This window comes from Mauremys mutica, chromosome 5 (assembly GCF_020497125.1).
Source record: "Mauremys mutica isolate MM-2020 ecotype Southern chromosome 5, ASM2049712v1, whole genome shotgun sequence".
NCBI lineage: Eukaryota > Metazoa > Chordata > Testudines > Geoemydidae > Mauremys > Mauremys mutica.
Genome location: NC_059076.1, coordinates 91,967,258 through 91,992,643, shown reverse-complemented (window position 1 = coordinate 91,992,643; position 25,386 = coordinate 91,967,258). Strand labels below are relative to the sequence as shown.

The 25,386-nt window shown below is 40.5% G+C and overlaps 1 protein-coding gene across 4 annotated transcripts in view; it reads right to left on the bottom strand.

Annotated features, from left to right (window-relative positions):
* Positions 1–25,386, bottom strand: part of LOC123371531 (cyclic nucleotide-binding domain-containing protein 2-like) — a 93,537-nt gene that overhangs the window by 28,883 nt on the left and 39,268 nt on the right. For all 4 annotated transcript variants that reach the window (XM_045019248.1, XM_045019247.1, XM_045019246.1 and 1 more), the window contains exons 5-7: positions 25,216–25,378; positions 23,734–23,817; positions 7,260–7,324 (exon numbers count right to left, since the gene is read on the bottom strand). In XM_045019248.1, coding sequence (XP_044875183.1) covers positions 7,260–7,324; positions 23,734–23,817; positions 25,216–25,378 — 312 coding nt within the window. The remainder of the gene's footprint in view (positions 1–7,259; positions 7,325–23,733; positions 23,818–25,215; positions 25,379–25,386) is intronic.

Genomic DNA, 25,386 nt, shown 5'->3' with positions numbered 1-25,386 from the left:
ATCCTCCAGGAACCAGAAGAGCAGAATGGTATGGAGGATTTTCCAGCTGGAAATAAATCCAGCAAATTCAATTTCTGAAGTGGTTTAAGTCCAGGATGGGCCAAAATCTTTCCAACTTGTTTGGGACCAAAACAGACTAGGACCAACAAATCTCCAGCCTTGCTCCTCCAAAGAGATTATCACAATAGACTTTAGGAAGCTCCATGCTGGAATTTCCAGTGAGGACTTGCCTATGAGAGATTTCCAGGGCTTGTCTACGAGAAAAAAATATAAACCAGGCTGTCTCTCTAAATATAAAAGGAATACAACAAGGGACAGATTCTAGATGTTTCCTTGTGTAATCTCCTCTCGAGCCCAGATATCTGAACAAATCCCCGGCAAACTGTAATCAAACCAGTCGGGGCTGTTTTTCAAAAGGTGTTTGGGGAGACTAAGAGGAAATTAATCATATCTGTGAGGCTTTTAATGAGTCTTATAAGGTTACCCCAGGCTTAAAAGAGCCTCTGCAAATAGATGAAAAAGTGCTGTGACAGGAGAAGGTTGTGGGCCTGAGTGAGAGGGACCTACAATGCTGAAGAAGATATGTGAGAGAGAACTCTTTGGCTACCTTCTCTAGGTCTTCTCCAAATAGCGCTTCTCTGAAGGAGAAAGCTGCTCTAACAAGGCAGTAGCCCTTTAAGAGCCAAGCTGAGTCTGGGGCAGCCACTCTGTTCATCCAGGTCCCTTTAAGACAAGGTGTTCCATGGCTGAAAGCCCCAAGAGAGGGCATGTGATGTGACTGAGAGCAGGTGCCACAAACCCAGTTCTGGATATATCTTCTTCCTTGCTGAAGTCCAGTAAATATATTTGGAACCTATTCTAATGGAAATTCTCAGTGTCTCTATTACAAAAAGCAAAGCTGCTGGATTTGCTTAAGAATGCATTGATACATCGTTGGCTCAGGAAGATCTCTCTTCACATTGAAAATATTTGGCTAAGATTATTGAAAAGATTGCAGCAAGACAATCCCACAGCATCTAGATAGTTCAGATTTCCTAGAACCTTGCCATTCTGGATGCCAGCACTGAAATGGATGCACTGGTTGACAATCTCCTACTGGCCATTAATGAGGATCAGATGTTCATACTGATATTACTAGATTTATCCACTGTACTTAATACTACTGATTATAAAGTGTTGTTGACCCATCCCCAGACCTCCAGGAGGAGTGCATGGCGTTGCCCTTAAATGGCTTCCCTCTTTTCTCTCCAATTTTGAAGAATGTCACATTGGGCTGTTGCTATTCTTCCTCCAGGGTGCTCTCATGTGGAGTTCTACAGGGTCCCATCATGTCCCCCCTCCTATTAAAAATGTATGTGGGGCTATAGGAAGGGATAGTATAACATGTAATTGTGATGCCTTCAGTACACACACAAGACCCATCTGTTTCTTTCTCTTCTGAGCCAGATGATACAGTGGTGTACCTTTAGCCGGTGCCTGCATGAACATGAGTATGGGTGAGAGTGAGTGGACTAAGGCTCACAGAGTGGCCTTATCCTAAACTTACTGATGTCAGTAGGAGTCTTTCCATTGATTTTAACATGCTTTGGAGAAGATCTTCAATTTATATTATACAGAGGGAATATTGATGGGTTGGGGAATATGGTGAGGATGATGTCTGTTGAGGCTATTTGTATTTACCACTTGAGAGCCTGGTTAGATTCCCAGTTGTTGAATAGGCAGGATTACTTTCTTTTATTTGCATCAGGCTAGGAAACAGCAACCTTTTCTTTTGGATGTGCACTTCACTATGATTCATGTCCTCGTTGTGTAAGATTAGACTACTGTAATGTGCTCTATTTGTGACTACATCTTAAATCCACCAGGTGCTGAATGCGGTGCATAATGCAGCAGCACATGATTTGCTGTGTATAATTTGATACAATTGCTGTCCTCAATTTATATCCACTCATATCAGCAGGTAGTCTGGTGGCAATATGCAGAACCCCAGAAGATTTAAGAGTGTTATTGCCTTGTGAAATCACGTGCCACTGCTAGGAATATACATAAATTTGTCCCATTTTTCTAATGATTGTGGATGGTGGTCCCTTACTTACATGATCATTTTCCTCAGAGGAATTCCTTATGCTCAGCCCCTCACAAAATGAAACATAGCAGTGTATTTTCCCTGCCTGAATTATTTCATTAGCTATTGCATAGCACCATCTGGCGGTCATTTTTCTATCTGTAATATAGAATTGTATTTTTCTTAAATAAATTTATAATAAGCCAGAATTAGAGCTTTATTTGTTAAGAGGTGTGTGATCTAGTAGTTTGATCACAGGCTTTCCCAGGTTCTAATCTGAACAGACACTAATTGCTACTATAGCACTAGGCAAGCCATTTAACTTCTCTGTCTCAATTTCCCCACCTGTAAAAAGAGAATACTATGACTTGTCTCCCTCTCACACTGTTGTTGAGAAGATTAGACAGTAGGTTAAAGTCTACTCACAGTCTCATTAGCATTAATTCAAAGTACCTCAATTGACTTAAAATAGCATGATTTGGCCCAATGTCAGTAAAGTACTATGGACATGAAGAGTGCTCTTTGAATGTTAATTACTTTTACTGAAGGCATAATAGTTATCATTTTTAGAAACCTTTAACAGATACGTTGCATCCCACGATGAGCTCAGAGCCTGAGGCAAATAGGAAGAAAAAAAACTCCCCACCAAAGGATGTTAGTGTTACTTGAATAATATACTGTAAGTCACAACCATGTAATGCTCAGCTCAGCAACCATAATCAATGTCGTGGAAGTGTTTCTGCTCATCAGTGATGGAATGCCACAGCTTGGGAGTGCAAACCCACCTGATATAACACCACCTCAGTGGGTGAAGAGGAGGAGATGTCTGTGGGGTAGCATCCTCATCAGGCCTATTCTCCTGATCCTCTAAAGATTCCTCCTGTGACAGAGATGTGGAGGAACAAAAAGAGCAGATAATTGCTGCCTCTGGCACTCCCCAGGGTGTAGCGGGGTGCTCTGGAGAACTGTTGCTGATAAGCAGCCCACAGGTCCCAATATGGCAACTGAGGAGGGTCATAAGGAAAAGGAGGTACCCAAGATTAGTCATACCAAGAAGACTAAAGAGAGACTTGAGTTTGCCTGTGTCTTGGAGTTTCTCTCTCAGAAAAGATCTCGGAGAGGGAACTCCGAGTTGGTAATCACATGAGCCTCACATGGAAATCAGAGTCAGAGACATTGTGCTCCTCATAGCCTATGGGAGGGGCAGTCAGGGGTGGGTTTCAGGCAAGATGTCTGTCCTTTCTAGTGGGTACTGTGGAGCAAGACTGTACCGGAGAATGATGTGATACTGGTGACAGATGAAGCTCCAATACAAAGAGTCTTTTGCACCCATAAGCAGAGGGGACTCAGAATCAAAGACAAATAAGTCCCTGGATAATCTAAACTCCTGTGGTACCAGGTGAATCTGTGCAGAAACCGGGCAAGGCCTGGCAGTGAGAACTAGTGGTGCTGATGATGACTTTGGCTTCAATGGCACCGGTCAATCAGTTTGTGATTTCAACTTGGGTATGGTAGATAACATGGAAGAAGCAGAGGCTGCAGCCAGTAACAGCTTCTTCAACACAGAGTCCTTAGAGACCCTAGCACCACGATCCTAGCTGGCTGGTACCAGGGCTGGCTTCAGTATCAAGTGATGCTGAGTACAGTGGGACTTAGAAGTACCTGAAGCCTTAGATGAGGAGGGACCCTCAGTACCAGGAGAGTTTTGAGCCTCAGCAGTACCCTTTTGGGGATGTGAGATCTCTGGAGCCGCAGGTCTCTGTGGTGGCCTAGGCACCCATTTCTCTCTGAAGGGATCTGGAGCTCCTCTTTCTGGAAGTCTTGGTACTATCTCCCATGGTTCTTCCTGCAAAGATCTAATGGGTGAGCTGGCTGCAGAGGCTACAGGGGCATTGTGTTCACTGGAAAACTGCTGTATAGGGGGGTATCAGGGCCTGGGTCAGAGGCAGGTCAAAGGGAGTGCACCATAATGAGAAGTCCAAGCTTTATCTCCCTGTCCTTTCTAGACCTACTCATAAACCCTGAACAAATTTTACACTTAGATGGAACATAGGTATCCCCTAAGCAGTGGATAAAGTGGGAGTGACTGCACTAACTGGGGTAGGATCCCAGCAAGTAAGGCAAGGTACAAATTCAGGTATTTAGGTATAACCCAAGATGGCCTCCTCCTCCAAAGGAAGGAGAAACATCGGGGAAGGGGGAGTTTCCCGAAGAAGTCCACCCAATCAAAGAAACCTGCTAATATGGATAAAAACTAGAAAGAGCTAAATGGCAAAACCTAAAACCAACAATAGTTAAACAAAAACAGCTATTCCCTAAGGTAAACTAGCTAAGAAGATGCACTGCAAAACACTCCGTCTCAGGCCAAGGCTGTTGAAAATGAACTGATGGCAGTTTGTCTAACATGGCTCTGTATATCCTTGTTACAGGGCACAAGGATAGCTAGGGTGCATGTGCAGACTGAATGGGCACTGTTACCAAACGTTTCCAATCAAAGGCACATGGGACATGCACACCCAAAAATTGAGCACCTATAAGGACATTACTTGAAGAAGAACAATACAAGGAGAGGGGGAGAACAAATAAAAAAAGCATAATTTATTCTGGAAAAAAATGGAAAATGAAACAGTAATGTCCTCAAACACACACATTTTGGAAAGACTGGTCACACACTACTGCCTACAAAATGAGCATCTGACAGGTAAAGCAGCTCATATTGCCAAAAATACATTCAAAGCAATAGACCAGAAGTTCTCAAACTGTGGTCCGCGGACCACCAGTGGTCTGCATGCTCCATTCAGGTGGTCCGCGGATAGTTCCCTATAAGGTGCGCACCTGGGTGGCCGCACAGGAGAGAATGAAGGGCCACCCACCTAATTAGTGGAGCCTCACAGAAGTGGCTCCACTAATTAGGTGCCTGGACCCTGGAGAAGACGCACATATAAGGTGAGGTTGTGGCCTGGGGGGGAACACGGGTGGGAGGGGGAAGTGGGGTGAGAAAAGGGGGTGGGTGGAATTTGAGATGTGCAGGGCTGCAGCAGCCAGAGAAAGAGTCAATTTTTTCCAGCTACAGGGCTGCGGCTGCTGGAAGAGACCCCCCTCCTTCCCAGCCCCAGCTCGGAGGCTGCTGCGGTAGGGGAGAAAGGAAGAGACACCTCCCCCTTTCCCGCCTCCCGCTTCCCAGCCCCAGCTCGGGGACTACCACAGCGGGAGAGAGAGGGCACATCCATCGCATAAGAAAGGTAAGACTACTGATATTAAATTATGAGTTGTGGGCTTTTATCTGTATAACAAAAAAAACATTAATTACACCTCTACCCCAATATAACACTGTCCTTGGGAGCCAAAAAATCTTACTGCATTATAGGTGAAACCGCATTATATCGAACTTGCTTTGATCCACCGGAGTGTGCAACCCTGCCCGCCTGGAGCACTGCTTTACCACGTTATATCCGAATTTGTGTTATATTGGGTCGCATGATATCGGGGTAGAGGTGTATTATTAAGGTTTTTTTATATAGTGCTTTTATCCAAAGCACTTTACAATAATTAGCTAATGGTACAAACAACATTTGGAAAGATCATTAAGTGTTCTGCTGAGACCCGCAGCAATTTTCAAGTGGTCTGTGAAAAAAAAGAGTTTGAGAACCACTGCAATAGACAAAGCCAAAAGATCATATTTATTTTGGAACGAAATTAAAAACAAATGTTTTCAAACAATGGAGGGGCCTATGGAATAAAACCTTCCAGAATTTCAGTTTGGAGCCAGCATTTTATATTCAGTCAAATGAGTTGAAACTGCTGAACATTCTGTGTTGCCAAACCAGCATTTGCCATACAATTTCGCAAAATGTACAATACTAATAGCTAGCCTGTATACAAGCAAGACTATATTTCAAGGTCTAGCGGGGGCCTAGTAATGACAATATGAAAAGAAGGCAGATAAATGATGTTGCTAATGCATAGTCCTTCCTGCAATTAGCCAAAGTAAATGGTGATTCAAACAGTAGAAGTGGGTCAGAAAGCAGGCATGGGTAGGAACAACTGATATTCAAATATGGCCAATTTTGCACACTCAGTGAATGCCCGATTAGTGCAGGATAGATTGCTTTATCATTTAAACCCATTAAGGCCAGGTCTACATAGAAAATTGCACCAGTTTAACTAAAGGTGTGATGTTAAGGTGATTTAGTTAAGCCAATGAAAAACCATGTCTGAACATTCTTAATTCAATTTACAACTACCTTATATAGGTTTAGCTTGTGTTGACAAATTTACAGGCAAAAGCTAAACCAAAATAAACATCTTAAAACCAATATATGTCTAACTACACAGGGGTTTGTACAAGTTTAACTAGATCAATTATAATCCAACTTTAATTAAACTGATGCAACTTGTGTTTTTGGATCTAACACTTTTTTCCTGATCCACATGTACCTCAGTTTAAATCACCCAGGAATCTGGTTCTATGTCTCAAGGAGTAGGCATCAATAGCATGTCTTTCTTGCCTTCTTTTCATTTATACTGGTACAACTGAGCTCAGACTCTGACTCAGAAAGTGCAAATAAAATAGATAAATGATAAAAGGATCGAAAGGGAGCAGAATAAGTATAGCAAGAAATTGGTATAACAAGAAAAGCAGCTAACAGGAAGCTGTAAAATGGTCTACTTTTACATTCCCCTTCTAGCTGATTTTCCTGCTATATCCCTCTTTGTGCTTCTGATGTGTAAAATACATTCATTTTATATTTCCACTGAATACCAAATTGGTGCAGGTTACATTATATTATCACTAAATTACACCCATTTTCCAGCCCATTTACACTCTACATGTAACTTGAGTCACCAATCAATTTATCCCAGACAATTCCATGGGAGTAGTGCCACCTTACATCAGAGATAAAATTTGTCTCAATATGTGGATGGATCCATAAGAATATTTATCAGCACCCTCTGTCTGTCATTTAAGGCCTGGTCCAAAGCCCACGGGAGTCAGTGGAAACACTCAAATTAACTCCAATGCACTTTAGATCAGACTCAATTCATATAAATGCCAACAGGGGGAAAAAAGCTAAAATACATAGTGTTTTATGAAACTCTCATGACATAGTTGAATTGAGCCAGATACAATTGAATTCCAGACATCCCCACTACTTTATCTCCAATACCCAACATTTAGGGAAAGAAATTTTACCTTAGAAAGTTACACGTTGCATGGTATTGTTCATGTAGTAAATCTGAAAGAATACAATCAAAATCCTACAACAAAAGAGAGAGAAATGCACATCTGAACACAATATGCAACTGGAAACAAAGTATCAGTATCCATTAAACTAGATACAAACTGATAACAGGTTTCGGAAAGTCTTAATTAACAAATATTTTCTTGTTTGAAGATCTTGATTTTGCAAAAGGTTATGTCTATACAAGGGGAGTGCTTTACTAGTATAGGAATACCAGTATATTTCACCAGCAAAGCCTCTTATTGTGGACACAGTTCTACAGTCAAAGCTGTATTTTGCACAATATAACAGAACCATCCCACAAACATGCAACACATACTGTGTACCAGTAAAAGCACAGTTTGGCGTAAGTGCATCTACACTATAGACTTCTGCCTATAAAAAATCTGGCCTTTAGGCACAGGGTTAATCTTGTGCACTCTGAGTAATCCCAATTTCAACAGGACTATTCAGAGTGGTCAAAAATAATCATATGCCTAAATCTTCACAGGATCAGTCTAAAAGGCCAGAGCACACAGCATAAGGACAAGACAAGACATATACTTTTCTTATGCTGTACCCACATTGCCAGTTTACAGTATGCTGAAGATTTTGGCATCTGGGGGGAATGAAAGGCAATTTGGGATTGTGGGATAATTACATTAGATGTATATTTCTGTTTAAATCACTGGAATTGAAACACAATATTAAAGAGATTAGGTAGATATAGATAATATCTTTTATTGGACCAACTTCTGTTGGTGGAAGGTACAATCTTTTGAGCTACCACAGAGAAGCAGAGCTCTGTGTAGCTTGAAAGCTTGTACCTTTCACCAACAGAAGTTGATCCAATAAAAGATATTACCACACCCACCTTGCCTCTTTCATATCCTGGGACCAACACAGTTACAACACCCACCACTACAAACAAACAGACAATATTGACTTTAAGTATAATTCTTATGTTCCAGAAATCAACCATTGAGATGAATGGGGCAGTTCACACCTCTTAGGCTTTTATTGTAGACTCTCTTCAGACTCACAAATACAGTATTGCATCAGTTTACACACTTCACATTTTCAAGGTGCTAGAAAGTTTTTGAAAACAAATGAAAATTTAGGGGATTTTTAGCACAAATCTGCTGAAAAAGGCAGGCAACACGTGTGTTCTGCAGCTGCATAATACATAGGGTCATACATGAAGCTACCGTACATAAGTGAAGATATATATGTGACCTTTCTGTGCATCTCATGGTGCATTTTGCACCGTCTGTCTATTTAGATTATAAACTCCTCAGGAAGAATTGTCTCTTGTTCAGCAGTCAGTGCTTAACAATAACAAACAATATAAATAATACAGAAAAGGAAATCTCAGTACATCTTCTTAGAACCACATTTGTTAAATATATATAAATCCTATGGAATTCAAAGAGTCAATTACCTGTGGTGGAATGAAAAAATGCATTATTGTACCATAGTTCTTATATGATGCATTACATTTTCAAATGCTGTATAAACATTAAGATCCCCAGACTCCCCTAAATCCAAGAGTCTTGAAATGACATGAGTCTGCACTCAGAAACTTTTCTCTTCATTCTTCTACTGGGGCCATGAGAGTTCGCACTGCTACAGAAATGGCAAAGGGAGTGGTCCACACATCTAATGAGATCTCGAGACAGCCACCAGAGGCCTGGGTCATCTCCTTAGATGCCCTGGCTCTTGGTTACCTGTAACCCACTGACAGCATGAATCGAATGTTACTTTGGGCTCTGTCAAACAACATGGCTCCTTAACTCTCCTTCAGGTGTTGAAAGGATCAGAATGTGGATGGGGAATATACTGAAGATATATTGATTGAATCAGCATTAACTTGTGCTATTTTGCCCATCCATGTGTTTGAGGGTGGCACAATGGAGTTGTGCATGAAAACCACCTCCAAAACTTGCTCCCTCCTATTTCATCCCCCACCCACAGAGCCTACATTCTGCTAAATGGCTTACATGGGGTTGTGAGAAAGAGAGAGCATGTTACGGAGCCGACAATCCCACTATTGCACCAGGTCAAATTCCCCTTTGCTTACATAAAGGGACGGGAGCATTGGATCTTAACTAATTCATCCTCCAACCTCAATGAAGTATGGAAGTATTATTTCCATTTTACAGATGATGAAATGGACACAGAGAGGTTAAGTGATTTGTCTAAGACACGGGGAATCAGCGTTAGGGCCATGGATGGAATTTGGCTCCCTGCCCCTTGCTTGGTCCACTAGAACAAGCTGCCTCTCATTATCACTTCATTCATAATAACAATCCTGTGCATGCTTTTATCTTTAACATACAGTTACACTGGGCCCTGACTAGCATAACGCAAGGGAAACCCACAAATTGTTAGATTGACAACATTTCACTTCATCCTTTGTATCAAACACATTTAAATGAGAGATGTGGTCAACGCACAAGAGTAAAGGTTCATCTACATACAAAGGGGATCCCAAACAACTAAAATGGTTTTAATTCAGCCATTTATTTATGTCAGTTCAAGTCTGTGTGTGGACACACTTATTGTGGAATAAGACCACCGTTTTCAATTTATATTATGTCATTTTTGTAAATTTTATTCTGGAATATGGTTGTCCACATACAGACTTGCACCAACATAACTGAAGGTGTAGATTAAAACATGATTTGGTTCCAAATCATGCATAAACTAACCTTCCATGCTAGGAATTCCTAAACTCAAACTCTGTCTCTGACTCTAGTTTTCTCTATAACCTTGGGCAAGTCATTTCACCTTTGTCTCAGCTTCTCCATCTGTATAATGGAGATAATTACCTGCCAGAAGGGTATTGTGAATATTAATTAATTTATGTCAAATGCCTTGAAAATGAAAAATGCTACATTAGTACAAAATATTGCCATTCTATTTAGGACAGATGCATGGGTCTGTATATTCAGACTCCATAAGCTAACAAGGCCATAAAATGCAGCATTATGTCACATTGTAAGTTGTGGCCAACCACAGCATCGATCCTTGTTCACTTGATTTGTTCTTCCATTGACTAATTCGCTCCTTTTTCCAAAAAGCAAACAAACAAACAAAAACAGTCCTAGAGGTGAAAGTACTATAGACTGTAATTAAAAAACAATCCCAAAAATAAATATTTGACTTAAAGACTAAGTGAAAACTAAATTTTTACTTCTGCCAACCTCAGTTTGTTTGCCAGGTACCAAGGCATGCATTTGGTAAGATAGAATTCTTTACTTTTAAAATGTGCCATAAATTCTATTAGAGAAAGCATAAATAATTAAACTTAATGCCTGGAAACTGGCACCAGCTACCGGTATGATGACTCAACCTCTTGGAGCTCCATTCATTATATTCAGCTACAAAAGCTAGAAGTTATAAAATATGCATGAATAAATTCTATTAAGTATTAACACACTACTTCTTTAAATGTTCGTTCTGACCCAGGTGGTAGTGATATAGATTCTCTCTCCTCAGGCATCTTTTTACTTAAAATAACCCAAGATTATTTTGCTGCCTCTAAGGATTAAACAAATTAGTGTCTTAAAAATGTATTATAGGACTCTCCCACTTTCCAAGGCATGAAATATAGTTAATGTGAAGTTTGCTCTCTGGCATAAATTGTTATACTGATTACGAAATGCTGGACTTGACTGTATAGATCAGGGGTAGGCAACCTATGTCACACGTGCCGAAGGCAGCACGCGAGCAGATTTTCAGTGCCATTCACACTGCCCGGGTCCTGGCCACCGGTCCAGGGGCTCTGCATTTTAATTTAATTTTAAATGAAGCTTCTTAAACATTTTAAAAACCTTATTTACTTTACATACAACAATAGTTTAGTTATATATTATCGACTTATAGAAGAGACCTTCTAAAAACGTTAAAATGTATGACTGGCACGTGAAACCTTAAATTAGAGTGAATAACTGAAGACTCGGCACACCACTTCTGAAAGGTTGCCGACCACTGGTATAGATTATCATCTTCATCTTTCCCCTTTAATTTTAAAGATTTTGAACCAGAGTCTTCAGTCTGCTAAATTCAGTCTTATGCAGACCAAACTGAACTACACGCGGCAAGAGATCTGCACTGAAGAATTCCCCCTTTAAAGGAGGAATCTTCATAGGCACAAAAAGCTGTCAGAGGAGCTCCACGACCTGACTCTATTTTAGGATTTTAGCAGTATCCGAGTACTTTCCACCTAAAATCAATAGTAATTGCAAAAACTCTAGTCAACTCCATAGAGTGTCTGGCACTTCTCCTTTTTCAGGGTAAAAACTCTGCTTGGGGTAGGGATTTTGTTTTGATTTTTTTTACATTTCATTAATTTATGTCTTGTTTTAGGTTGACTTCTTAGAGGAGAAAAAATCCAGACATTAAAGGAAATTGATGCTTTCATGTAACTGGTCTGTATAGGTTATATAATAGGCCAAGATTTTCAATTTTGCCATACTTAATCACTGCTACCAAGGTTTAAAATGACCCAGTTTTTCTTTGTTTTAAAAACAAATACATTTTGAAAACTTTCTCAATATGCTGTCAGTTTATACACTGCAATTATTGTCCCAAACCTTCAGACCACTTCTCATCTCAGATGTCTCATAACAAATCTTTTATTAGCCCTTATCCTATTGGTGACACCTTTTTTCCTTTGATGACAGCTGACATTTGTCTTTGTCTCTCCTATCACAAAATTGCCACGAAGAGGGGTATTTAATGCAATACAAGAGTATTATCACTTTATTAATACATCTGTGATTCAACGGTTGTCGGCATATTTCAGTTAATATGAGTCTTGTTCATGTGTATAACAGGGTTCAAAAAAGAACTAGATAAGTTCATGGAGGACAGGTCCATCAATGGCTATTAGCCAGAATGGGCAGGGATGGTGTCCCTAGCCTCTGTTTGCCAGAAGCTGGGAATGGGCAACAGGGGATGGATTGCTTGGTGATTACCTGTTCTGTTCATTCCCTCTGGGGAACCTAGCATTGGCCACTGTCAGAAGACAGGATACTGGGCTAGATGGACCATTGGTCTGACCCAGTATCGCCATTTTTTACTCTTTAAAATTTTTTTTCTCCAAAAACCAAATAAAGGGCCCAAGTCTGCAAGTCACTGAGTGAACCTGCCTGCAAGGTTCTGAGCACTCTCAATCCCCATAAAAAGTAATGAGTTAAAGGTGCTGAATATCTCGCTGAGCGTATTCAATGCCTAATAGGATCAGGCCCAAAATGAGGTGCAGGAAGAAAGGAGGGAAATTTCTCTCCTGGGGGCCCTCCCACTTTTATAAAACCATACAAACAACTCTTCTTACAGCTAATAACATAATCAAAGTCATATCCCTATATTGTGTACAACCATTCACTTCTTTTGATAACCGCAGCAAAAGTCTTGCATCCCACTTAATGTCAAGTAATTTTAATAAAATTATGTTTACCATAACTCAAAGTCTTTGGATCCAAGTACCTTACCACAAAACTTCCAGCAAAGAAGGGAACTATTTAAAGTGTGGTTAGAGTCAGAAAAGTGGCTTTTATCTCACAGTACTGATCCCTTTATATAATCATACCACACCTGATTATTGGCAAAAATAAGATTTTTGTTATTGTTTACTACTCTTAGCTGTGACATGTACCTCAAAATAGCACCCTATTACCCCCATGTTCATCATTCATATGTGGTTGTGATATTTCATACAAAGCATGCCATGTAAGATATCATATGAAAGGTCATGATCTGCTGAAACCCATTGTTCTGTACAAATGTGTATACCATTAGTGTATATAAAGTTATGAGATTTTGCTGTATGGTTGTTACTGAAATATGTTATAAGTTTACTAGTGACATACAACGAAGGCAAACCACTCCCAGGAGCAGGGGAGTTGTAATCAACGGATTTGCAGTTCAATGAGGGCTGCCCGAGCTCCACACAATAGGGACTACTTAACTCTATGACTCAGTTGCACAAGATCAGATCAGGGGGATTGTTCAACTCTGTGACTCATCACAGCCCACCAGGACATGCCTGGGCTAGTATCTTCTAGGCATATGGATTAAGGATATAAAATAGGGGACAGTGTCATCATGCTTTTGCCTTTTTCCTCCCCTATCTATGCTGGAAGCAACAAGAACACTGTGAAAACAGAAAACTTCAACTGAGGAGACTGGTCCAGGCTAAGGGAGAATCCTGTGTATTAAGAACTATAATATCCAGTGGGGTGAGAAAATTGCTTGATCTAAATACTGTCTAGTGTAATAAGGTAAAAGATCTGGACTGTGAGCTTATCTTTTTTCTTTTAATTTCTCTCTCTGACCTTTTATGCCTACCACTTATAATCACTTAAAATCTATCTTTCTGAAGTTAATAAATCTGTTTTATATTTTACCTAAAATATTTTCCTTGAAGTGCTTGGGAAATCTCAGCTCAGGTTACAAAGGCTAGTGTATGTTCTCTCCACACTGAGGGAGGGGTGGACTGGGTAATAAACTTACACTGGTCAGACTTCTGATCAGGGAAAGATGGTTCAGCTCTGGGGTGTAAGGCTGAGGAGCTGGGAGAAATTGGCTGATGCCTTTCTCTGTGTGATTCATGAGTGGCTCTGGGAGCATTCATGCATCTAGCTGGGTGTGGGGCTCTAAATGCTGTTATGCTTAGTGATAACAGTGCCTGGAGGGGTTTGCTGCTTGTCATTAGCAAAGCATTGCAAGAGACAGGCCAGGTGAGTACAGCAGTACCCCAGTTCCAGGTTGCACCCCAAAGGATTCCATCACATTAGGACAACAGAACTAATACAGCCCTGGAAGAGCCATATTTTTTCTGACTCCAACTTCTTCAATACAATTTTTAAACTATAGGCATGTTCACACTACAATCTTAAATTGACCTAGGTTAGGTCAGTTTACAGCCACCGCAGTAATTATAGGGGAACCAAGAGCTTGGGGCGGGGGGCGGGAGGGGGCAGCCAGGCTCCCTGCTAGGAGAAGGGACCCCAGCAGGCAGCAGGGCTCCCAGTGGGAGTGGGAAGTCCGAGTGGCAGCACAAGTGGGGAGTCTGGGTAGCAGTCCAGCTTGGAGCGGAGACCTGTCAGCTGCCCACCTGGGGAGCCAGGCCTTCTCAATTTCAGGGCAAGAGAGCCAACAGCCCATGTAAGTAACACAGTGTCTATATTGACACTGTGTCACTCTAACAACACAGACATAAGCCCTACGTCTCTCGTGGAGGTGAGTTATGATATCAGTGTAGTAGGGCACTTACTTTGGCAGGAGCAAGACTGTTGTGTGTACGCTGACATAGTTAGGTCATCATAAGCTGCCTTATGTTGACCTAACTGTGTAGTGTACTGTATTTCCAGTTGAAGAATCTTTATTATAAGATGCATTCACCAATTACACTTGAATTAGAGTTAGTACACTCTAGTAGGGGCAGGTTTAATGGCAAGGATGTATGTTCCAGAAAGAATTAAATTTGATGTTCAGATTCTCAGGTGAGTTTGTATGGCTGGCAGTTAGAATAAACATATTTTTACCTGTAAACTAAACCAGATTCTGCCATCCTAATTTATTGCGAATAGTATTTTATTCCAAGAGTAATCCCGTTAGAGTCACTAGCAAGGTACTACTCAAAGTGTGTTAGAGTTGCAGAATCAGGTCTATAATAATATTAGCACTGAGATAAAAACATGAGACCAACAAATGCCATTTTTAGTCTCTCTTCAGTGTAGAATTACACTTTAAACCCATATTATATAGTTTTTGATTAGTTATATGGCATCTGTGACCATCATTTTTAATTAAGTGCCTTTAAATGGTGCTGCATCTGAACATCTTAAAGAATCCACATCCAACATCCATAAATCTCTGATTAATAGATCACTATAGAATGTATTGCCACAACTTGCTGTTAATTCCATCTAATTATTCAATAGATCTTATTACTTTTAAGAGCAATAAGAATGACATAATAAAATCTACAGAAGACTGACCTATTCCCTGACAATGTCTCCATACAGTTCTGAGGTAACAACATATATTTTTCCACTACAATATCAGAAATATGAAAACTGGTACTTAACAGTATCATTCTAAAAGACTAGATAGCTTAGAAAATTGATAAATTCTGGAGGCTTTTAACTATGTCTCCATCTTAAATACTGCCCAAATTAAGAGAGACTAAAACCTGTTACCAGCTGATGGTTGTTAGGTGATGTATCGGTGGCATCCCCTTATGGCCCATCAGAGCACAATTTCCCAACTCCACATTCCCGACAGTCAGATGTTACTCCCCACAGATCCAGTGCCATGGTGCCTTAGTCCTCTGGCTAAGTCACATTGGAGTCCTACCCTTTCTGGGGTGTTAGAGTCCAAAACAAAAATGAAAACAGTGAACTAAAAATCAGGGTTGTCGCAGGATTTGTCGGCTGGATCCTGCCCTTCTGCTCTAGGCTTGTCTCCATGCAACTAGTCCCTTCTTGTCCGTCTTCCTGGGCCTGGTTGTCCCATCCACCAAATGGCTCATCTAGGTAGCAAGCTGTCTTAGAACATGTCTACACTGCAATTAAAAACCTGTGTCAGCTGACTCAGGCTCCTGGGGCTCAGGGTAAGGGGCTGTTTAATTGCAGTTTAGACATTCAGGCTCAGGCTGGAGCCAGGGCTCTGGGACACTTCAGGTTCTTGGCTGGAATCGAGGCTTCCCTTGTGAAGCAAGTAGCAGAGCTCTGCTCCCCTTCCTGAACATTTTTTGCAAGTAGTAGCGGGGTAGGGTCAGCTGGGCTCTTCAACTCCTTGATGCCAGGGTGGGGCCTATCTGGCCCATCACAGGTGACCTATGTGAAATGAGTTGGTGAACACAGTCCATTTATTAGTTGACAATATCAACAATCACAAAGTTATAACTGCACTAATTGGCATCTTTGTTGGCTGTCTCAATTAGGGATGCAATTCATTTTTGCCTCATTTCAAATCCATTTAAACATTGAAATTCAGACTGTTTAAAGAGTTACTGGGCTCATGTTTCATTGGGGACACTAAACTGAAATGACGGTTTTGATAAATGTAAATACCACAAAATCATATACATTAGCTACCCAGGAATTACATCTAAGATATAGGGTAAAATCCTGTGAATTTATTTCTAGTCATGAATCTGAGCAAAGTTCAAGTACACTATCCAATGTAAAATACCTCTTTCACACAGGAACAAGATTCAGCTGCACTATAAATTAAGGGTAATATTTTCAAAAGCTCCTGCATGATTAAGAAGTGTAAGTCCCACTTTCACTTCCCACTTAGGCACTTGGGGCCAGATTTTCAAAGGTATATATATGCGTATATATATATATATATATATGAATTGACTGCCATGGTCACACAGCAGGTGAGTGTCAGACCTGGGAATAAAACCCAACCCTCGAGAGTCCCAGTCCAGTGCTCTAGCCACTGTTCCACGCAGTGGTACCTAAACTACATAGTATCCAGGAAAAAATACATAATATTGACATAAATAGTTCTATGATTCTGCTATCATTCAAGTAACAGAATTGTCTGATAAATTATCTATGGTCTGTACTACATGTACTTAACTACAGTGGAGCTATTTTTCATACACACTTTGGGACAGATCCAACTTCCATTAAAGTTAGGGGGAAAAGACTCCCATCTGTTTCAATGGGGGGGGGCTTCAGAACCTTTAACTGTAATATATCTACAATATATTATTAGTAGTAGAAATCACATATATCGCACAGTCAAATTACAGACATATTCTCTACCCCACACTACATTAAACCTAAAACAAGACAAAACAAGAAAAAATACCCACCCACTACATATTTATATAACTAGATTTTGACATGTTCATCTGACCCATTTTCAACAAACATGACTGTGTTGCATACTACAGCATTTCCTCCAGCCCAGTGGTTCATCAGCTATGTTTGCTGCATCCTCTTGCTTTCATTTTTCACTTGCCTTCTAGGCAACTGAAATAGCAACAATTGTATACAAATCAATCTGAGGTGGTATATGAAAAAAGGGTGGCTACATATGAGAAGGCATTCATATCTTTATGTTGCCAAAATGAATGGCAGAGGCAAGACTTGAAGCCAGTTCCAGCTCTAACCATAGTTGGGATACTATTTATAGCTGTCTGGACTGAGTTACTGGCTGAGAAATCTTTGGATGATTAGACATACTTTAACTTCTCCACATGGAGTTTGTGCCATATGATCCATACTGACAAGAGAATTCATAGCAGTCTGGAGGTTGGCCCACAGCACTGATTACCACACTCTGGTGGAACTATTTGGAGTGGGAAAGTCCAGTGTCAATGCAATTGTTTTTAGATGTATACAGTAAGGCCTGCTGTGACTGCATGATCACCATTGCTAAAGTACTAGAGAAGTCTGTCCATGTTTTTTGTTTCCGCTCTACTGTTTATTTGCAGTTCCAGAGGTGATAAAATGAAAGCATTTAAGAAGAGCCTCCCGCATTTTGCCTCGCTAAGTCCCAAGAGCTGATAAGGCTTTCAAAGTATCTTTTTCTTTCTTTATTCCATTATTCAATTCCCCTAGGTAGACGGATTCTTATGGAGTTTAATCTTCAACCTCTTGCAATATAAAGCAGAGAACCAGAGGCACTGCTGAGTCAAAGATATTAATAATACATAAAAAGGTAGATGGGCAGATCTATATTTCTGTATGTGACTTCACATAAGGTGAAGAAGAGAGGGTGAAACATTCTTTTTAAATGGCTAAACTATTGTTGACTGACATGAATTTATAGATATATTAGGCATAGTGCAAAAGTGATAAACACATTATTATAAAATCCCAGGCAAAAAAAAAACATGCTGTACCCAGGCTATTCCACCTCTGACTTTAGTCCAAAGCACTCTCATCTTTTGTTAAATTAGGCTCTTTAATAAAGTTTATTATGTCATCATATTACCACATTTTCAGTGATCACACTGTAGCCTCTATAAACTCTGAAACAGTCTCTCTTGTGGGGCTGATACAAATGAAAAACACCAGTTCATGTGTTTCAATTTTTTAAAAATGGTGTATGAACTCCTCTTGTAACTTTAAAACTATGTCTCCATGGTGAGGAATTGCAGAGTAGCTTGAAAAAGAGCTCAGTGGCTTGGGGGAAATTATTGTCATCCCAACTGGAGTATGCAGCACACACATTTCTTCAACCCCAAGGTGGGAGTAATGGGCTATTTCAGAAGTATTTTTAAGTGGGGAGTGGAGATCCAGAGAGGTGGGAAAATGAACTGTCTACTCTCAGGTTTCAGAGTAGCAGCCGTGTTAGTCTGTATCCGCAAAAAGAACAGGAGTACTTGTGGCGCCTTAGAGACTAACAAATTATTTGAGCATAAGCTTTCATGGGCTACAGCTCACTTCATCAGATGCATAAAATGGAACATATAGTAAGAAGATATATATACATACAGAGAGCATGAAAAGGTGGAAGTTTCCATACCAACTGTAAGAGGCTAATTAATTAAGATGAGCTATTATAAGCAAAAGAAAAAAAACTTTTGTAATGATAATGAAGATGGCCCATTTTAGACAGTTGACAAGAAGGTGTGAGGATACTTAACATGGGGAAATAGATTCAATATGTGTAATGACCCAGCCACTCCCAGTTTCAATTCAAACCCATGTTAATGGTATCTAGTTTGCATATTAATTCAAGCTCAGCAGTTTCTCGTTGGAGTCTGTTTTTGAAGCTTTTCTGTTGCAAAATTGCCACCTTTAAGTCTGTAACTGAGTGACCAGAGAAGCTGAAGTGTTCTCCTATTGGTTTTTGAATGTTATGATTCCTGATGTCAGATTTGTCAGACTCCAATGAGAAACTGCTGAGCTTGAATTAATATGCAAACTAGATACCAGTGCCTTTGGATGTTTAAAAGCCCACTGGCGCTGTTTGCTGAGTAGGCTAGACCTCAGTGCAACCAATATTCCCATTGTTATTGCTTTTTGCTGTGTGCTCCAAAATATCTGTGAAAGTAAGGGGGAGACATTTATGGTGGGGTAGGAGGTTGAGGCAAATCGCCTGGCAGCCAATTTTGAACAGCCAGACACCAGGACGATTAGAAGAGCACAGCTAGGCACGCTGCGCATCAGAGAGGCTTTGAAAAACAGTTTCATGACTGGCCAGGCTACGGTGTGACAGTTTTGTGTGTTTCTCCTTGATGCAAAACCGCCCCCTTTGTTGAATGTACTTCCCTGTAAGCCAATCCCCCTCCCCACGTCAACCACAGCTGGCAAAGAAAATAAAGTCCCTATTGTTTTGAATCCATTTATTCTTTATTTATTAAAAAAAAAAGTGAGATCACTGACAAGGTAGCCTGGGTGGAGTGGGGGAGGAGGGAAGGATAAGGTCACTTTGCTTATTGCAGCCACACAACAAATCAAAGCTTTTTGAATTACAGCCTTCTGTTGCTTGGGCCATCCTCTCGAGTTGAGAGGCTGGGTGCCCAGAGCCTCCCACCCCCCCTGTGTTCTTGGGCATCTGGGTGAGGAGAATATGGAACTTGGCGAGGAGGGCAGTGGATGCAGAGGGGGTCTGTGCTCTAGTTGCCTTTCCCCAGCTCCACCAGATGATGTCCGTTTGCTCCCACATCAGCCTCAGCATCTCCTCCTGCGTGTTCTGACCACGCTTACTGTATGCTTTCCTGGCCTCTGCCACAGAATGCCTCCATGCATTCAGCTGTGCCCTATTAGTGTGGGAGGATTGCATGAGCTCAGAAAACTTGTCATCATGAGTGTGGTTTTTTTGCCTTCTAATCTGTGATAACCTCAGGGACGGAGTTTATACGAGGAACATAGAAACATTTGCACCTGAAAGGAGGATAAAAAGGGATAGTAAAATTTAAGAAGATACATTTCTGAGAACAAAAGAGAGACTCTTTCACAGTGAATCAAGCAATTCACAGCAGACAGCACATGTGTTTTAGGATAAGGTCGCATTTTGCCTTTTATATTGAGTGCCTGCCAGTATGGTGGCACATCACACACAGCTGGGCAACAGAATTCAGTTTCCAGGCAGTCATGGTAAGTCAAAGGGTATGCAGAGTTGGCTTCTTCCACCTTTATAACATGTGGGAATGGTTTCAAACTGCAGCGCCCTCCTTTCCCATAGAAAGCAATCCCGGTTGGGTTTGCCATTTAAAATGAGGGGCTGTGGTTTTGGGGTGGATGTGCAGCACACCCCTTCCCCCACCGTGTGGCTATTCTCCAGGATGATCCCTTTTAGCCAAGCGCAAACAGCCCAGCATGAACGGGGTCCTTTTACTGTTCGCTTACAAAAATTCCCCTATTTCAACTGGGTGACCATGAATGACATCACTCTCCTGAGGCTGACACAGAAAGATAAAGACCAAATGTTGCATGAATGCAACCAAAACCCAGGACCATTCACTACCATGATTTGTGCTGCAATGATTCCAGACAACTTGCTACTGGCTTGGCGTGGTAAAGTGTCCTACCGTGGAGGACGAAATAAGGCAGCCCTCCCCAGAAACATTCTGCAAAGGCTTTCAGAGTACCCCCAGAAGAGCTTCATGGAGATGTTCCTGGAGGATTCCCGCTCCATCCCCAGACACATTAACAGATTTTTCCAATAGCTGTACTGGCCACGAATGCATCCCAATTCTTCAGGGCAAATCAAACATTAAACACAATTGCTTTTAACCCCTGTAGTGTAGTTACAAATGTGCACTCACCAGAGGTGCCTTCTCCACCTTCAGGGTCTGGGAACCCGCCTTGGGAGGGTATTGGCTCCAGGGTGATGAAAAGGTCCTGGCTGCCAGGGAGAACAGATTCTCCACTTGCCTGCTGCCCATTCTCCTCCTCTTCCTCATCCACAAAATCCTCCTCCATGTTGCATGAGACTCCCCCCTTGTAGATGTCCACGGACAGTGGTGGGGTAATAGTAGGGTCCCCCCCCCTAAAATGCCATGCAGCTGATCATAGAAGCGGCATGTATGGGGCTCTGACCCGGAGTGACCGTTTGCCTCCTATGTCTTGTAGTAGTCTTGCCCGAGTTCCTTAACTTTCACGCGGCACTGCTGTGTGTCCCTGGTGTAGCTTCTCTCCACCATGCCCTGTGTGATTTTGGCACATATATTAGCATTTCTTCTGCTGAATCAGAGTTCTGCCTGCACAGATTCTTCTCCCCATACAGCAATCAGATCCAGTATCTCCCGATCGCTTCCTGCTGGAGCTCGTTTCTGATTCTGGAACTGCATGGTCACCTGTTCTGCTAGGCTCGCCACGCTGACCAAACAGGAAATGAAATTCAAAAGTTCCCAGGGCTTTTCCTGTGTACCTGGCTAGTGCATTGGAGATGAAAGTGCTGTACAGAGTGGTCACATTGGATAGCTCTGGGATAGCTCCCGGAGGTATATACCGTCAAATTGTACAATACTGCATCTGCACCACTCCAAATTCGACCCAAGAAGGTCGATTTTAGCACTACTCCCCTCGTCGGGGAGGAGTAAGCAGGTGATTTTAAGATCCCTTTAGGTCAACGGAACGGGGTTAGTTGTGTAGCTGCATTGCTTATAAAATTGACCTAACATGGCTACATGGTCACGTAGTATAGACCAGCCCTAAGTGAATTGAAACAGCAGTTGATAAATTGCTAATTCAATTCATGAATACAATGAAAAGTGCTAGCAGAAGAAATACTGTTGTATTGACATAAACAAATGGTATAAAAGTTAACACTGGGGAAAGGAGGAAGCCTTCCAGATGCAAAAATACGAACACTTTTTCTTCTCATATAGGAAACTAAATCGTTGTGCCTGTAAATTCCTGCTAAAACTCATTGAAAATCTTCACTGATGATCATGTAATAACACTGTTTCAGGCACGATATATACATAACAGCACCTGCTGTTTACATATCTCCATTAGCACTCAGTTATCATTCTTTGAAAAAAAGGTCATTGGATTAATAGAGCTGTCTCTTTCCTTTTCTATTTTATAAACAATACAATTAATACAATATTTAAAAACCGAAAACCACATCCAGGGCATGATTTTATTTATGGTGTATTTTTGCAGTATAGCAGTACTATTTTATTATATTAACTATTCTCACAATTGTTGCAGGTAATCAGATTCCTAGGGCTTCTGTTGTGAGTTTTTTTAAAAATAAAAGTGATCACATTAAACCAAGAAGATCTCTGAGTGCTAAAACATTCAGGATATTTCCTCTAACATTTTCCAATTGAAATGCATCACACTTGCATAGCTCTACTATTATTAGGAGCAGGAGAATATCAGCCTGATTTATCTTGGCAAATATCAAGTATTGACTTATTATATAATGAGTATTGACAAAGGTGTCTGGAAAAAAAATCTAACTTTTTTACACATATCCAGAACCATTATTTGCTTCCCTAACAGTAAAACACCACATCACAGTCTTTCTTTTCTTTCTGCTCTTTTTCCAGGCCATACTGGTAACCACACCAACACCCAAGAGCACTTTTGGGCTAGAATCTAATGCCACAAAGCTTCCTACAGATAATCTATAACGTTCCAGAACAGCCAATGAGTTCTCCTATCCCCCCACCCTCACGAGAGACAAATCAAGGCTGTTACTCAAAGTTCCCTAGAGAGGGACTAAGCAATAAACTCCACAACCTGGCACATCAAGATAGATAAACTATTGTCATCATTACATCAGGAATTCATGGCCTAAACAGCTTTAGAAAGCTACTTAACGAGACTCCTAGCATTAGGCGATCACCTTGTGAATTACGACTTACTGCCTCACGATATTTACCTTGTAAATATTTTTAAAATAAAAAGAGACCCAGAACCAGCAATAAAAATTATTTTTTATTTATAATCCATCTCCTAAAAACATTGAAAAATGTCAGCTTCAGCCCTAGAGGCTTATATGCCAAATTGTGATACAGCTGCCAATACAAATGTGATCAGATGGCTTTTCTGATGTAACATTAGCAGTTGATGCACCTCTGCATTGTATTGTTAGATATGACTCTCAGCGGGGTTCTAATTGGAAATATAAAGAAATCACTGTAAGGAGGCACACTATATATTTCCTAAAAAATAATACTTTGTAGCTGCTTACCTCAGGTGCCTTTTTTCTTCATCACAATACTTTGGCTACTGGAACACTGTATCTGCATTATTTTTAACATCTAATGGAATCATTTTAAACTATCCTAATACTGTTGATTATACAGAGTTCAGTCCTTGTAAAGAATTTGCACAACAATTTACTAATGAAATTAAATATCAGAACATTAATTGTTCAGAGATTAATTTTTAAATGCCCATTTTTGTCTTCAAAGATGTGAAATATATTAAAAGTATTTTAGGAGAGAATAAATTCAATTAAAGAAACCACTTCTTTTGCCATTCATTTTTTTTCAAGTACCTCTTTGTTTATCACTAGAAGTTCCACATCGGATTTACATATAATGGAAGCAGATCGGTTTGTATTAGTCAGAAGACAGATTTCCTGCAAAAACAAAAACAAGAAGCATAAAATTCAGCTGTACAGTTTACTTTTATAATAAAACACTTAAGATTTCATAGAGGATTGTACAACTTTTCATTAAAGGTATAAAGATAAATTAATAATAGTACACTGGGTAAGCATGCAGTCCTACAAGGAACTGAGTTCCATCTACTTCCACTGACTATAATATATTGCTTTATCCTATCTGCCCCTTGCAATTAATATCAAATGCACTCTGCCCAAGGACACATTTTAAAAAGCTTGAAAATTCTAAAGTAAATTTTGGGAAAATAAAATTATTGCAGGTAAAGAAATCAGAGGGCTTTCTAAATGGGCATCTAATTTCAAAAGGCCAAATGCTGCCTTCTGTGGAAGATGCATTCTTGTACTTTGGGGCAAAATCCAGCCTAATGTTTTTAGGGTGCAAAACTAAAGAGAGTTACCATCATTTTTATTGTATGAGGAACAAACTCCTTTCAAATGAAAATAGATTTAATCACACATGTTCATTTCCCTTTTATCCTGTTAGGCAGGAAGTATGAGACAAGAATTCTCTCATAGCAGCATGTTGCATTGTTACTAGACAATCTATTGGGCCCATCAAATTCATTTTTATTAACAAATGTCTAAGGGCCTGATTGTCCCTTACTGAAGGTAGAGGCTAAAGAGAAGGAAGATAATCTATATAAGATTTCTTCCAAACATTCCTACATGCTGTTTCTGGTCTCCAGTGACAGCCTGTCTCCCTTCCCTCTGCTCCCCCCCCCCCCCCGCCCCCAAACAAATGAAACACGAAAGCCTGGATCAATGGAATGTACTCTGGTGTGGGAAAGATAATAAAACCTGGAGCCAGGTTCTCTCTTCTCCCCATCTCCTTGTCCATGCCCCACATCTGCCCCAACTTGCCCCTTTTTCCTGCACAGATCACAGGACTCATGGAGCACTTCTACAGGGAGGGATTATTGCTGCAGGGTGTTCTTAGGGTGACCAGACAGCAAATGTCAAAAATCGGGATGGGGGTGGGGGGTAATAGGAGCCTATATACGAAAAAGACCCAAAAATCGGGACTGTCCCTATAAAATCGGGACATCTGGTCACCCTAGGTGTTCTCCACAAGGGGTATGGTCAGGCATAAGTTATTCAATATTCTAATACGATTTAACAAAAACTAAAAATACCCATGATATACACTTTGTCTGACATTCATCTTAGGAGAAAATTTTACCACATTATTTTTAATTTTGTAAATATTATTAAAAACGTAACAAAAGAGACTAAGGTAATTAGGTATCCAGGTTCCACTGACTTTCCTTTTGTGTCTTTGGAAATATCCCCTTTAAACATTCTAAAGCATAGTGTCATTCAAATAATATTAAATTTTGAAATGAAAATATTTACCCCTATGAAGTCTCCTTCTTCAGCTTCACATAATATTTCAGAGGTGAAAGTTTGGGCTTTGAAATTTGCATCACCCCAGAGGACTTTTAGCTTTCCAGATAGTATTAAGTAACATTCACTTGGAACATGCCCTTGCCTTATAATTATGGTTCCAGCTTCACACCTAGAAAG